Genomic DNA, 14,607 nt, shown 5'->3' on the forward strand with positions numbered 1-14,607 from the left:
CCAGACTTGGCCTTTTAAGACGGCAACGTCAGAATTTCCACAGAAACTGACACTTTCAAAATTTGGGAAATTTTGGAGTTTGGGAAACTGAAATCCTTTAATATTTTTATTATTTTGTTTTAAATTAATACCATTTGGAGGTACTGGATACTTGATAAAGCATGCTGAGCCTGTTCAGATCTGATGTGGAAGAATATGTTTGCCAGATTATTGCATAAATATTGTGCAGTCCTGGATTTAATTTTTCTGCTGCATTGAGGGAGCTCATAATTCCTTATTCCTCATGAAATGCAAGGAAGCTGTTTTTCTGAAGGAAGCTGACATGGTGTGTTATCCCTTTTCTAGTCTCACTCATCATACATGGTTCTCACTTAATGTCCTGGGAACCCACCCACAGACAAGATAGTCTCATCAAAGATATTTTTCTTTCTCTCTCATGACCAGCTGAGTCAGTGCACCTAGTCAGCAGCTGATAAATGTGCCTTACAAAATAGACTACTGGAAGTCCTATGAAGACTAAAGCCCATTGCTCATGTAAATTGAGTGCTGATGTGAGGAATAAGACCAAGTGGTGCTTGTTTTTTCTTCTCTAGTTCTTCCACTCTCTTAAAACTCAAGACAGCTCCTACACTGGCCCAGATTAGAAAATTAGGTTTTTCCTTTGCTTATCTGCAACCATTTTCATCTCAGTCATTATACTAATAACAGTGCTTGTTTTCTAGATCTGTTAAAAAAAGAAGAGAAACCTTTCAGGAGGGTAGTATCACTGGAAATTCTACATGCAGTGAACTAAAAAGATTGTCTCTACACTCAAACCCAAATTACCTCTTTCTCACTATTTTTGGAAATCAATTTCTCCAGTTATGAGCAATGGAATCCCATTAGTATCAATGGCTCTGCTTGTTTGAAATATAAAAAAATCTCATGGGTGCTGACCAGGGCTTCACAGAGTTCTTTGGGTTCAGAGGTTTGAGACAATTTCAATTTAAAGATTTGCCAGTTGGTTTTTGTTTCTTTTTAACTTGCTTTTCAAGACTTGTAGTTATGCTTTGAGCAAATTCAGTAAGAAATATCTTAATCAGTTCAATAGATTGGGGTCTATCATATCGTGCATCTGGGTTGTGGGGTTTTTTAGAGGACAGAGCTAATTTTAGCAGCTATTATCAGTAAACTGATGCAAATGTTTGGAAATTAGTAATTTGAACCATGACCAGAGCTATTCCAACCTTTCTGTTCTAGGTCAGATCTTATCAGATTTAAACTAATTTATCTGCATTTGCAACAACTAGTTTTCATGTTTATTCAAAAATGTTGTGCCATTCTTTCTTGTTAAGAACATTTGCTATGTTGGCACAGCTGTAGCAAGAATATGAAGAGTCTGGGGTAGAGACTGGACTGGAGCCTGTGCTGTGGTTTTGATCTTCATGCTCTGCAGTTTCCTTTAGTCTTTTGTTCCTACTTTCCCAGTTCATAGCACCTCCAGACCCTCCCTGCTCCCTGTGCTAGTTATCCTTGGTTTCTAGCTGAAGTTGATTTACACTCAATGTGAATACTTAGTGCTCATTTGTCCTTGTACCAGCCTTGTCCCAAGGTAGAAATAGCTCTTCTTTATGGACATCACACTTGCTCTCAGTCCTTGTTTATCAGAGCTTTGATAAAACTCCATTTGTTCTCCTCTGTCAGTAAGATGGAATCTCCAATCCCTCACAGCACCTTCTTTATATCTGCTCCAGTCTCAATGTTTCTTCTTCCACCACGGTTTTCAGAAAGATTTGTGAATTGGTTAGAGACATAGACACTTAGATCCTTTCCAAAATAACTGTGGCAGAGCTGGAAACAGCCTAACTGACCCTTCACCCCTTTGCTTTGATCTTTAGAAAGAACTTGCTTATTTTAATTTAAAAACCAGGGGTTTACGTTCTGCAGGTGGAAAGATTTTTCTTCTCATCTTCTGTACCTGCACCAGGGAACCAGGTGTTCTGACAACATATATTGACTGATATTGTGGTTTTTTTTCTAGGGAGGCTCAGCTTTTTCTCCAGCATCCATAATTACTACCAGGAGGGCACAGACCCAAGCAGCAGCCCTGGCTGAAGATGTGGGATGCCCTTCATCCACCAGTGAGGAAATTGTAGCCTGCCTTCGTCAGTTGCCTGCTCGTGTCCTCAATGATGCTCAAACTAAGGTACAACATAGCAAAGCAAATGCCACTGGCAAGAAATCAAAAAGTTTCCATTCACACAAAACTCTGAGAGAGAAACCATAAAAAATAATTTAGTCTGAATCCTTGTGAAAGAGGAACTGGACTATTTTTGGTGGAAGGAAGTTGTTGTCCATGACATCCAGCTCTGAGCTATGAATAATCACAATTTGATTCTCCTTTAGAATAAATTCCTTTTACGTTGCTTTAATCGTGTCTTCTGAAATAAAGCTAAAAATTGTTTTTTCCCTCCTTTCAGTTCCCTCTAGCCTGCCCCTGGGTGTTACTCTACTCAGAGTCAAATGTCTGCAGTTTTAACAACAGAACTTAGGCAGAAAATGAAGCAGGATGGGATGTCAGTGTTCAGTGTTTGAAATGGGAGGCTTGTGAAGTCTGCAGTTTAAATAAATCTAGAGATGGATCCTTTACCCACAAATTAAAACACCCACCTGCAATTAATTTTCCAATGAGGACCAGCATAGAGTCAATCCCTAGTTTAAAACAATATTTTTATGACTATAAGACCATCATTTCTCTTGGCCTCTTCAGTTTGTTTCCCCTACTGAGACTGTCAGCAAAATCATTGTTTCCTGCCAATGATGAATTTATGAATTTGCACTTATATTACCTGGTCACTTTTTCACTTGAAAGGAATCAATCAGTTGAATTAAGCACAAATAAAATAGAATTTAAAGGGTAAGCTGAATTAACTGTACAATTCTTTCTCTTTTCTTTTTTTTTTTTTTTGGCCATCATAGCTGCTGGCTATAAGTGGCCCATTCCAGTACTGGGGTCCAGTGATGGATGGAATTTACCTCCAGGAACCTTTGGCTAAAGCCCTGCAGAGCCCTCGGCGTCGGAAAATAGATCTGCTCATTGGAAGTGCTCAACAAGATGGTCTCATCAGCAGAGCCAAGGCAATTAAGGTAGGAAGACACTCACTGTTAATGAGCTGATGGCATCACTGTGATTACAGTAATGTCTGGAGCAGCCTGGAGAGATGCATTTTGATTTCTACAAGTTGTGAATTATGCTCCACAGAAATATGCAAATGCATTGTCCTTCTCCAGCCAGTCTTGCTGAGGATGACTAATGTCATAATAATATGTATTGATTAATATTTCTGTGGGAGATAAAAATGGTAAGAGACCAGAAGTGATTTAGCATTTATGCTCTACTGTCTTTATAATACTATTTATATTTCAATCTCAGTAGTATCTCACAAAGATGACAGCAACTTAACTATGAATTTCCTCACTGTGCAGCAGGATTAAATCAGCATTTTGAGGTTTTTTCAGCAACCTTTTTCTCTTGTCTTTAGCAACCTTTTTCCTTTTGTCTCCTGGAAGTACATTTTCTTGTAAAGATGATTCTGAGTATGGACTAGCTGTTATAAGGAGCAGCACTGGCCTGATGTGTGGTCTCAGGTTTCTGGACAGAAACCTGATGAAAACCTGGTGAAAACAAAAAGAATTTCATCTATGCTATACTGTCTGTTGCTACCTTGCAACAGGAGTGTTGCAATACTTCACCTCTTAGAAGGCACTGAAATGTCCCAGCTTCTCTTTGCTGGTAGCCAATAGCACATAGACCAATTTAATTCAGAATTAATGGCCCACCTGAATTAAAGTTTGTATTACTTGTTTACTCTCTGTCAGAAATTTCTTGCTCTTTTTTAATTTCTTTTTCTCTTTTGGAATCAATTTCAAGAGAAAGTCATAGGAGAAAGGTACAGAAGATATAATGTGATGCTGGAGGCTGGCAGATAATAATCAAGACCCTCTGAGAGTGGAATAAACCTCAGTGACCTCACTACAAGTCCTGTGATGAAGACAAGGAAGTGAAATTCTTTCCTTTATCACTATTTCTGCATATGACAGTTGTCTGCAAAATTGAGATGAAATTTCATGTTGTATTAAAATTTTTGCAACAATCATGGTGTTGATGAAAGGCACAAGTGCTAAATACCAACACTGTCAGATTGAAATGAAAAGAAAAACACTTGCAGCTGAGAGTTCAGTAGAAAAATGTTGTTTGTCCAAAAATAAAACTGGAAATATCTTTTTTATTTAAAGGCTTGCAGAAAATAAGATTGGAAAGGAACTCAGTAAGTTGATGCAACTCAACTGTAAGAAAGGATCATATCTGCTGATGGTTTTTAAAAATTTCCCTCTATTTCTATTTTCCTGTGGCTTCAGGCTTTTAGGACTTGAGGGAATATGAATGCTTTGACCAGTCTGTATTCCTGTCTGGGTTGTTTTCTTAAAGACCTGCTGCAAGGTTGAAGTTTCCTGATTTCTCCCCTGTTGACACAGTTAGGGTATTAATTGTTGGGAAAGTGTAATGCTCCTTCCATCACTGAGCTACTTATGAAGATGCAATCTCCAGGTCCTCAGCAGCATTTCTGTGTGCTGGCCATGACCATGTATGGTTGCAGTCAATCTGATCATGAAGTCCTGAATAAGCCACAGACATATTTAGCTACAGCGACAAAATCTAGTGCAGATGGTGGTTGTTACTTGGAAGTCTGTACCCCATTTCCTCTGTCATAAATGTCATAAGAGATCTTTAACCTGTGATAAATGTCCTCTCTCCACAACAGACCTCAAAGAAGGATTTGAGACAATCCACCCTGTATCCCAATCATCTACATAATTAATGTTAAGGGTTCCTTTGAGGTAAATCTCACTTGCACCTCTCTAGGAATAGCCAAAGCCAGTTTTACTGGTACACTAAGGAGTGTGAGAAGGCTTAGTTGATGGACAGAGCCCTGAACTGAACTTGGGAAACCAAGGCATAATTACTAGTTTGCCTTTGAAAGTATTTCATCTGTTCTAAAAAGAGGGAAGCAAATTTCCCTGGAGTGAAAATTCACCTATGGCTGTGCTTGTGCTCTGCAGAGAGAAGATCTATGGATGTATTTCAGGGAACAAACACAGCTGAAAGGTGCTCTGGCAAGCATATGGAATTGGCAAAGTCCTAATTTCCATCTTCTTTAGGATGGCTGATGTCAGTGTAGACAGTGCAAAGAGTGAGGGATAAAAACATTTAACCCCTACTGGCTTGCTCCACCAGTTCCTGGGAATAACTGTGCTGGGCAATTCTGTCAAGGACTTGTTCTATTAACCCTGATTTCTCTTAGTACTGATCCTGTAAATGGTAAGGAGACATTTTGAGCCATTTGGATGTTTGCAAGCTTGAGATATGATGCAAATCTTATCACCTTAGACTGAGGTTGCATGCAGGTGTTATAAACTCTTTGCACTCTTCACACAGAAGTGAAAGAGAAACTCTAGGCTGCAACCAGACCAGAAGGTGGAAAATCCAGTTGGCACCATGTTGTTCTGTGGGATCTTTCTGGCCTTGGATTGGCTGCTCTGGGTGTCTCTCTATTCCCACTGCAACACTGTGCTTGTGACTATTAAGATCTTTGCTATGAAAAATGAAACAGAAAGACAGAAGGCACCACTTATGTGCTAGCAAAACATTTATGTTTGATTTGCTTACAATTAAAGGCTGGGGTCTCTCAGTGATGTTTGCAGCAGAGAGTATGCTCATGAAATATCCATTTTATGGCATTCACTGAAATGCTTATTCATGTGAACTGAGCCAGATTCATCACTTCCTGGAACACTTCCTCCTCATCCCCAGTGCAGCAATCACAACGTTGAAACTATGTGGGAAACAAAGCAGAGTTTGTTAAGGGAATGGCAAGTGGCACCATAATGCACTATTATGTGACACATGGAGTGGTTAAGCCTGAACCCATTCACTGCAATTCCCATGGCACACCTTCAGGGAATATTAGCTTTGAGCAGTCATAGATTAGGGCAGCTGAGCAGAAACCTCTAGAAATGTTGATTTCAATTCCCAACTGGACAAAAATTTTATCCCTGTCCTATATGTGATGGTCAGGTGGGAGGACCTAATGGCCTAAATTTATGGATTCACTCATGCTGTTCTATGTCTGTGTTTATCTCTGCATGGAGGTCAGTATAGCCCACTCTGTGTCCTCCATATGTTAAGCACCTACTATGTAATCTCCACATTGCAAGGATTTAGTTGAAAGACTAAGGTTGTATTTCATGTGTTTCCTTTCTTTTGCTTTCCCTCCTTAGTACAATCTAGCCGGATGCAGAACCCAAATCCAGTACATAGGGCAGTGGGTAGATAAAAATCTAGTTTATTTACCTCATGTAAGCAAATGGATCTGTGCAGAACAGAACTACCATCCTGCAATTTATTGCAGTCAGTTAATGTCTTTATGGAAAAAGGTATTCAGCAATATACAACAGGTGGTAGATATGTGTATATTTGTTATAATGACCAGGGAGAAGTGTCTCCATAAATGCCATCAGTGAGGAGAATGGGCCGAACTCTTTGCTTCATATTGAAACTATTTAGAAATCTTGGAAGACTCTGCTGAATGGTGGCAGGTCTTTCACCATCTTTTGTGACAGTGTTTGCCAAAAGCCATTTAAGGCCTAAGGTCTGTACATAGACTGTTAGCATTATCACCATTTCAGTTTCTCAAAAAAGTACATTTTGCCCCTTGGGAGATGTAAATATTTGGTCTACCTACTACTACAATTTTTTTTTAAAGTAAAATGCTGGGCCAGTTCTACTCATATGCTCCATAAGCTATCCTGCAGCAACAAGAACAGTAAGCAGTATTTAACTCATTATTTAGGCAATGTTTATGATGCTTTTGAATCATCAGAAGAGTAGAAAGGAGCGCATGTGCTGCCTTTAAATATTTTCTTAAATAATTTCTTAGAAAACTCGACTATAAATCTGAGCCAATTCCTAATGCTTCTTTAAAGGTTAGCAAAATGTAAATTATTTTACATGATGTGCAGCTGTTTCTATTAATCTGGTAGCAGCTGTTGTATCTACTATGATTTGAAAATTGTTCTTTGGTCATATATTTTCTAATGGGAACATATGTTGGACATGGAAAATTGGTTGAATTGAATCAATTTCTGAGAAGTTAAAATATTTTGTCTTTTTCAACATTTTCTGGTTTAATGAATTTTATTTTGAACATATTGCTTTGGTTTTGGCTATTATGTTTAAGTCAGATGTTTAAATTATACTGTAGCCAAAGGAATGCTTGAGAAATTGTTTCAGGTTGTGCTATTTTAGTGCTGTTTGAGGAATGAAAATTCTTACCATTTTACAGATGCTAGTTCTGTTTATCATCCATCTCTGTCTGTTGAGTCCTCTTTCATCTGAGTCAACACATCTTGAGGGCCCCAATAAAATAAATTATTGCTGAGAAAACTCTGAAGAATTGCAGAGTTTTGGAGGCATTTTGAAGACCACAGAACCCCGTACATAGGCACAGTGAATCACAGAACTGTAGAACAGAATCATAGAATACACTGAGTTGGAAGGGACCCTTCAAGATCATTGAGTCCAACTTGTGTCCTTGCACAGGACAGCCCAAGAATCACACCCTGTGCCTGAGAGCATTGTGCAAACACTTCTTGAAATCTGACAGGCTTAGTGCTGTGACCACTTCCCTGGGGATCCTGTTCCGATGCCCAACCATCCCCTGGATGAAGAACCTTTCCCTGACATTTAACCTAATCCTCCCCTGACACAACTTCAGGTCATTCTCTTGAGTCCTGTCACTGTTCACAAGAGTGAAAAGATCAGTGCCTGCCTGTCCATTCCCCTCACAAGGAAATTGTTACTGCAATGAGGTCTCCCCTCAGTCTCCTTTTCTCCAGGCTGAAGAGACCAAGTGACCTCAGCTGCTCCTCATATGCCTTCCCCTCCAGACTCTTCACCATCCTTGTGAACCTTCTTTGAATGCTCTCTAGAAGCTTAATTTTTTTTTTATATTGTGATGCCCAAAACTGTCCAAAGTCCTTGAGTTGAGGCCATCCCAGTGCAGAGCAGAGCAGGACAATCCCTTCCCTTGCCCTGACAGTTCAGTGTCATTGCCGAACTTCCTTTGAGTTCTGTGCCCAGGTCATTAATGAAGAAGCTGAAAAGAGCTGGATGGAGAATGGAGCCCTGTGGAGCCCCACTAGGGACCAGTCACCAGGCTGCTGTCACCCCATCACCAAGGGGTGACAAAATGTCCAGCTGTCACCCCTTGATGCCTGACCCATGACTCAGATGCTCATCAATCATGTATCACAGTTATTCAGGTGACAGCTGGACATTTTGTCCAGAAGGATTTTGTGAGAGACAGTATCAAAAGCTTTGCTGAAATCCAAAGAGATTACATCTACTGGCTTTCCCAGATCAGCTAGGTGAGTTGCCTTGTCAGAAAAGGAAAGCAGGTTTAATATGCAGGACTTTCCCCTCATGAAGCTGTGCTGAGACCAATGACAGTGCTGTCTTTCAGGTGTTTTTCAATACCTCCCAGAATATTCTTCTCCATAACTTTACTGGGCACTGAAGTGAGATTGACAGGCCTGTAGTTTCCTGGCTCCTCCTTGTCCTTCTTGAAAACTGAGACGATGTTCACCAACTTCCTGTCAGCTGGGGCCTCTCCTGATTCCTGACTGCTCAAAAATCATCAAGAGAGGCTTTGGAATGACATGAGCCAGCTCATTGAGGATTCTCAGCTGAATCCCATCAGGTCCCGTAGACTTGTAGGGATGCAGCTGGAGCAGTAGATCCCACAGAATTTCAGAGTCAAATGGGAGTTGATCATTCTCATGGTCATGGTCTTCCAGCTCAGGGCACTGAGGCCCTCATGGCCCATCATCAGTGTTGAAGTCAGAGGTAAAAAATGTATTGAACCTCTCTGCCTTGTCCGTGTTGCTGTTGGGGAATGGACCATCTTTATTCAGGAGGGGTCAATGTTATTTCTACACTGCCTTTTTAAATTATATATTTGTAAAAAAATCTTTTTATTGCCTCTCACTTTCCTGGCAGCTTCACCTCCACTTGAGCTTTGGCCAAATGAATTCTCTCCCTGCAGCGGCAAGCAGCATTTCTGTATTCTTCCTGTGTCACCTGACCTTGCTTCTGCTGGGCCTACACCTTCCTTTTTTGTCTTATTTCCAAGAGAAGATCCCTGTCCAGCCAAACCAGCCTTCTGCCTCTTCTTCTTGACTTCTTGCATTAAATACCCAAGGCCAACCACACTGAGTCAGATCAAACGGCTGTTCAGCACAAAATGCTGTTTTCAGCAGTGGTTAAAAGAGGCTGCTTGTAAGATTAGGTTAAGCAAATCCCTCTAGCACTTTACAGGTCAAGGACTTCCTATCCAGAAATGATCTTTCTGCATTTAATAACTATCAAATTATTTTGGTTTTAATTTTTTTTTTACTTCAAAAAAATCATTGATGAAACCTAATTTTCACCAATTTTTGGCATTTACAAAAACATTTGGCAGGGAGTTTGTCACCTTAACCATATGTTGGTGTATGATGATCCATCTCCTTCTCTGTGGTTTTCAACCATAACCTTTATTTGTTACTTGACCATTGATGAGAGAGTGATGGATAAGTTCCTAGGTTACATAATCAATAGCCTAAGGTTTTTTCACTTTGTTTCTCTCTGGTTTAAGTATCCATGACAGGAGTAGAACAAGTTAACAAATCCCTTTTGAAAAGCCAACAAAATGAAAGCACTGCATGAAAGTTGCTTGAATGGGTTGATTTATACACAAGAGATTGGGCTTTGCTCTACTACAGAAAAATTTCTTACACATAACTGCTAACCACGGTCTTCAAATGAGAGATTCTTAATTAAACAAAGCAATGCTTCTGCTGGTTATTAGGAACCCAAAGTAATGTGTGCCAAAGCTGTGATGGAAAAATTGCTTTTGAATTCAGTGAACTTGCAGTCAGGTCTTCAGTGAACATTTCTATTTTCTGGAGACGAATATGTGTCCTTGCTGGTTTTGAGCTGAATGATTTTGCAGGCAAGAGTGCTGTGCAGTTTCATATGTGGCATTTCTACACATGAGGTGACGTGTCAGGAGTGAGCTCCCCATCTTTTTTGGAGTACAGCTGTATTACTAAAGCTGGCACCACATGAATCTCTCACATTGCATGGGCTGAAATCCAGCAAAAGAAGAATCTATTAAAAATACAAATTGCCAAGATCTTCCTGGACCTTGGGATACTTGGTAGAGTTTTCAAATCCCTCAAAGTCACTTATTCAAAATGCACAGAGTGTTAGAATACTAAGGACAAACCTCACCCTCAGCACATGGGAACTTATTTTCCATCTTTAATTTCTGTGACTCCACTGAAAAGGTATAATTCCATCAGTACTTTCTGTATAGGGTTGTGGAAAGACCTAGCAGCATGATGAAAACCAGCTGCGGGCCATCAAAATAATATATTAAGTAAAGCATCTACAGTAACTAAACTGGGCAGACACTGGCCTAGTTTGCATCAAATAATAGAGGTGGTTTGACTGCCCAAAATAATAGAGGTGGTTTGTTAGATCTTTTTCTCTGGGGTTCTTATCCAAGTTTCAACCAATATGCACCTATACAGTGCCCTCTTTAGAACGGACTTGAGGTGCAGAAAAGTTCAGGGTAGATTTTTTTTTCCATGAAGTTGTTTTGTTTCTGAAATTGAAATAAGTTTTTTAAAAAAAGTGAAAAGTTTCAATGGATAACATAAAAAACTTCCTCAAAGAAAGATGTGTTGAAAAATTCCAGCAGTCTTTAGCTTTGGTAAAAATACGTTTGGGTACAGAAGTTTGGCACAGAAGATGGTCCTTGTGACATGGGCACTTTGCCCTGGGGGACTTGCCTTTATGTTAGGAAAGGTCACAGATCTCAGGAAAAAGGGCATTTTCCTGTTAGTTTCTCTCAAAGGCCCTAAGGGTTATGAAGTTTGAAGATCGTGGCTGTTCCCTGCACTGGGAGTTGAAGGAATGGAACTTCTCTTCCAGGTCTAAGGCAGATATTATTCCAGAAGGGACCCAAATACTTGGAGCAGCCGTGTTCCTTCGTAGGTGTTCCCTGAAGAGGCAGAGTGACATAGCCATGAAATGGCCTACACAACAAGTTTGCTTTCTGGAATTTTCAAAGAAAAAGAGCAGTAACTCCCTCTTTTCCCTCTAGTTTTCCTTCATGGAGATCATCAGAAAGGCAGCACTGGACAGAGATGCAGTGGAGGATTGTCCCTGGGAACCCCTTCTGTGAGAGCCAAGATTTCTGTACTATTAGAGATCCATTGGCACAGCTTGGTACCTATGATTTGGACCTACTAGATCAGGGTTTCTCTAGTATAGTGTGTCCAGAGGAAGCCAATATTTCTCCCTGGTGACAATTTTGGGAAAGCAAAAGTAGGACTGTCCACTACTCAATCCCCTAGGAATCAGAGATCACAGCAGAGAGGACTTGTTCCAGCAGAGGGAGACCTGAGCCTACATTGTTCCTAAAAAATTTATCTTTTGGTTTTGTTTCTGAATTCCATGTATGCACTTTTTTCTCAGAAATTTGAAGAAAGTCAAGGAAGAGCCAACAGCAAAACGGCCTTTTATCAAGCTCTGCAAAATTCTCTAGGAGGAGAAGAGTCCAACTCGTTCATTGAAGATGCAGCTACATGGTATTACTCCCTGGAACACTCAACTGATGATTATTCTTCCTTTTCCAGGGCGCTGGAAAACGCCACCCGGTAAGAAAGTCATCCTAGAACAACTGTGTGATCGGAGTTGATCAAGGCTTGTTTTGCTTATCTAAAGTGTGTATTTATATTCTGAAAAACTTGAGAAATTCTTATGTAAATGAACAGAAAATGGGGAATGTGATTTCATCTTCTCTGAGGTTTCCAATGTCATTGGTAAACAGAAATTGAACTGATTTTTATGCCTTATGAAAAGTTTGACATGTTATTCTAGAACTGGATATTGAGTTCAGACTACTAATACTTTTTTTTGCATTTTCATGTCACAGATGTCTGGGTTGCTTGCACACTGCATCAACAGTTCCTTGAGTTGTCTCATCCCTATGACAGTAGAATTAATAGTCTGCCTTTTATTCCCAGTCTCCTAATTATACACTCAGATACTTTTTCCAGATGGTCAAATTTGAAAACTTGGACTTCAGCAATTACAATATTTTTTTTTTAATTATGAGACCTGCTAAATACATTTATTCACAATGTCAGGCATGACTTGAAGCCATTTCCTCTTGCTTGTTACTTTGGAGAAGAAACTAATCATCACCTCACTACAGCCTCATTTCAGGTAGTTGTAAAGAGCCATAAAGTTCTTCCCCTTGAGCTTTTTTTTTCTCCTGGCTGAACACCCCCAGCTCCTTCAGCTGCTCCTCATCAGACTTGTGCTCCAGCCCCTTCCCCACCCCATTGCCCTGCTCTGCACAGGCTCCAGCACCTCATGCACGTCAGCAGAGGAATGAGCAACTTGCCTGCAGTAAATGCACTCCCATCCTTTGCATTGAAACGTTGCATGGACTTTTGGGACATGGAAGTTGAAAACTTCCTGTTTTCTGCCTCTGAGCAAATTCAGGGACTGGCTGTGTAGGTGGAACAGATTTTCCAGAAATGAATCAAAAAATTATTTCCCTTTTCTTGCCTCTGCTTTATGAGCAGATTCATTGTGAAAACTCTTTACTTTTCAAATGTGATGTAGCTTATAAACTGGTGACTTGAATCCTAATGGGCCTGTCCAAAATGTTCCACCTGTGTTCTGAACTGAGACATCACAGCTACAGGCTCCTGGTGTCTGCACTCTCAATGTTTTCTGTCCCACTGTGAGCCTCTCCACAACACCTCAGAGACAGGATTTTCCTTTTATTCCTCCATCAGAGCTGCAGAACATTGCTCTGGGAGAGCCTTAGGGAGCAGGAGAGGAACAGAAGCCAAGATTCTCTGGGAAACATCTGATTAAAAAAGAAGACAGTCATTTCTGGGTGGTCCAGGTGTGCTGGTGCACTGGGGTCATGGAGGAAAGATCCAGAGGGTTGTGGGCTGAGCTTTGTGCCATTTATCAACTCACACATCTTGCCACATTTGTCCTACTTTGTAGCTTGTCCCAGGGATGGGCCTCCCATCACCATGACACTGAGGCCATTGCCTGCAGTACCTGCAGAGTCTCTGTGGTTCATGGGCATCAAAGCCAGAACTTGTCTTCAGTCTCCTCCTATCACCACTGTTACCCCTGCGGGAATATTCTTTAGATCAGTGAGGTTTTAAGCCATAATAAACCACTGTACAATTTACATTTAAACCATTCTTCCCACCCAGAGAACCCTCTATAAGGAGCTGTTATAACACAGGGCTGTCACATTTGATCACTGGCATTCAGCTCAGGGCTCAGTGTGGTGCAAACATTGACTTTGCAAAGCTGCAAGGGCTGGCACACCACCCATTTCCAGCAGGGAAATGGGATACATCACCCATTTCCAGCAGGAGTGGGATACACCACAATTTCCAGCAAGAATGGGATACAACACCCATTTCCAGCAGGGAAATGGGATACATCACCCATTTCCAGCAGGAGTGGGATACACCACAATTTCCAGCAAGAATGGGATACATCCTGGGTGTAGGGATTACCTGCTCCTTTACGATATGAGGCAAATACCTTGGCTAAGGAAAGTGAATGGCTTATTCTTGGCCAAGCAAAAGGATGAGTAGTGAGACAAGGGCATCTGATAATAATACTTTGCTTCAAACACTTTGGAAATTACTCCAGCTACAGCAGAAGGTGAGGTGAAACAGTAGGTACAGAATGAGAGTCACCTATATCAGCATCACATATATGATGGAGAAAACTTTTTTTTTTGTTTTTTTGATGTTTGGTTGGTTTGGTTTCAGGTTTTTTCTCCTTCATTTTGTTTCTTTATAACAAAAAACTTACTACCAGCATAGATGTGTAAGCCAAGAAAAGTTTTATGTAAGGAATTAACTGCTAAAGTTTTAACAGGATTACAAAGTGTGATAAAGCAACATAAGTGGTTGTTATAAACTATATACATTGTGCATATTTTGTGGTTTTAAAATAATTCTACTTTTAAATTTGTTTTAGCTGCAATTTTCTGGTATTTTTTTCCCAAGTGTAAAATGAGTTTAATTTTCTTTTTCTTTCCTTTTTTTTTTCTTTTTAAAACTGTGGTATTCCATGCTTGTAAGAGATTGGCGTTTTATTTTTGTGGTTACTATGCATTTAGGTTTTTTTTCCTACTTCCTCAGAATAGCTGACTTTTTTCCCGCCCACAGAACCAACTGAGAATCCATTTTAAATGGTGAAATGTAACTCAAAGCATTTCTTGAGAGCTATTGCTCTCCCCAGACTCCCTGGTTTTCAAAGACCATCTGCTCATCTAAAGCCCCATGCTGGTAGGCATGTGAAGAGCAGTAATTTTTGTTTCATTTGGGTGTTGTCAACCATAACTGTCAAAGAGCCCTGTGGTCAGTGGGCCCAAAGCTTGTGGTCTCACAGATGAGCTTAAAATA

The 14,607-nt window shown here is 40.3% G+C and overlaps 1 protein-coding gene across 1 annotated transcript in view; it reads left to right on the plus strand.

Moving 5' to 3' along the window:
• TG (thyroglobulin) overlaps positions 1-14,607 on the plus strand; it is a 155,150-nt gene that overhangs the window by 122,282 nt on the left and 18,261 nt on the right. The window contains exons 44-46 of the mRNA XM_031060887.1: positions 2,021-2,185; positions 2,959-3,126; positions 11,624-11,805. Coding sequence (XP_030916747.1) covers positions 2,021-2,185; positions 2,959-3,126; positions 11,624-11,805 — 515 coding nt within the window. The remainder of the gene's footprint in view (positions 1-2,020; positions 2,186-2,958; positions 3,127-11,623; positions 11,806-14,607) is intronic.

Source organism: Geospiza fortis, unplaced genomic scaffold, assembly GCF_000277835.1.
Source record: "Geospiza fortis unplaced genomic scaffold, GeoFor_1.0 scaffold94, whole genome shotgun sequence".
Taxonomy (NCBI): Eukaryota; Metazoa; Chordata; class Aves; order Passeriformes; family Thraupidae; genus Geospiza; species Geospiza fortis.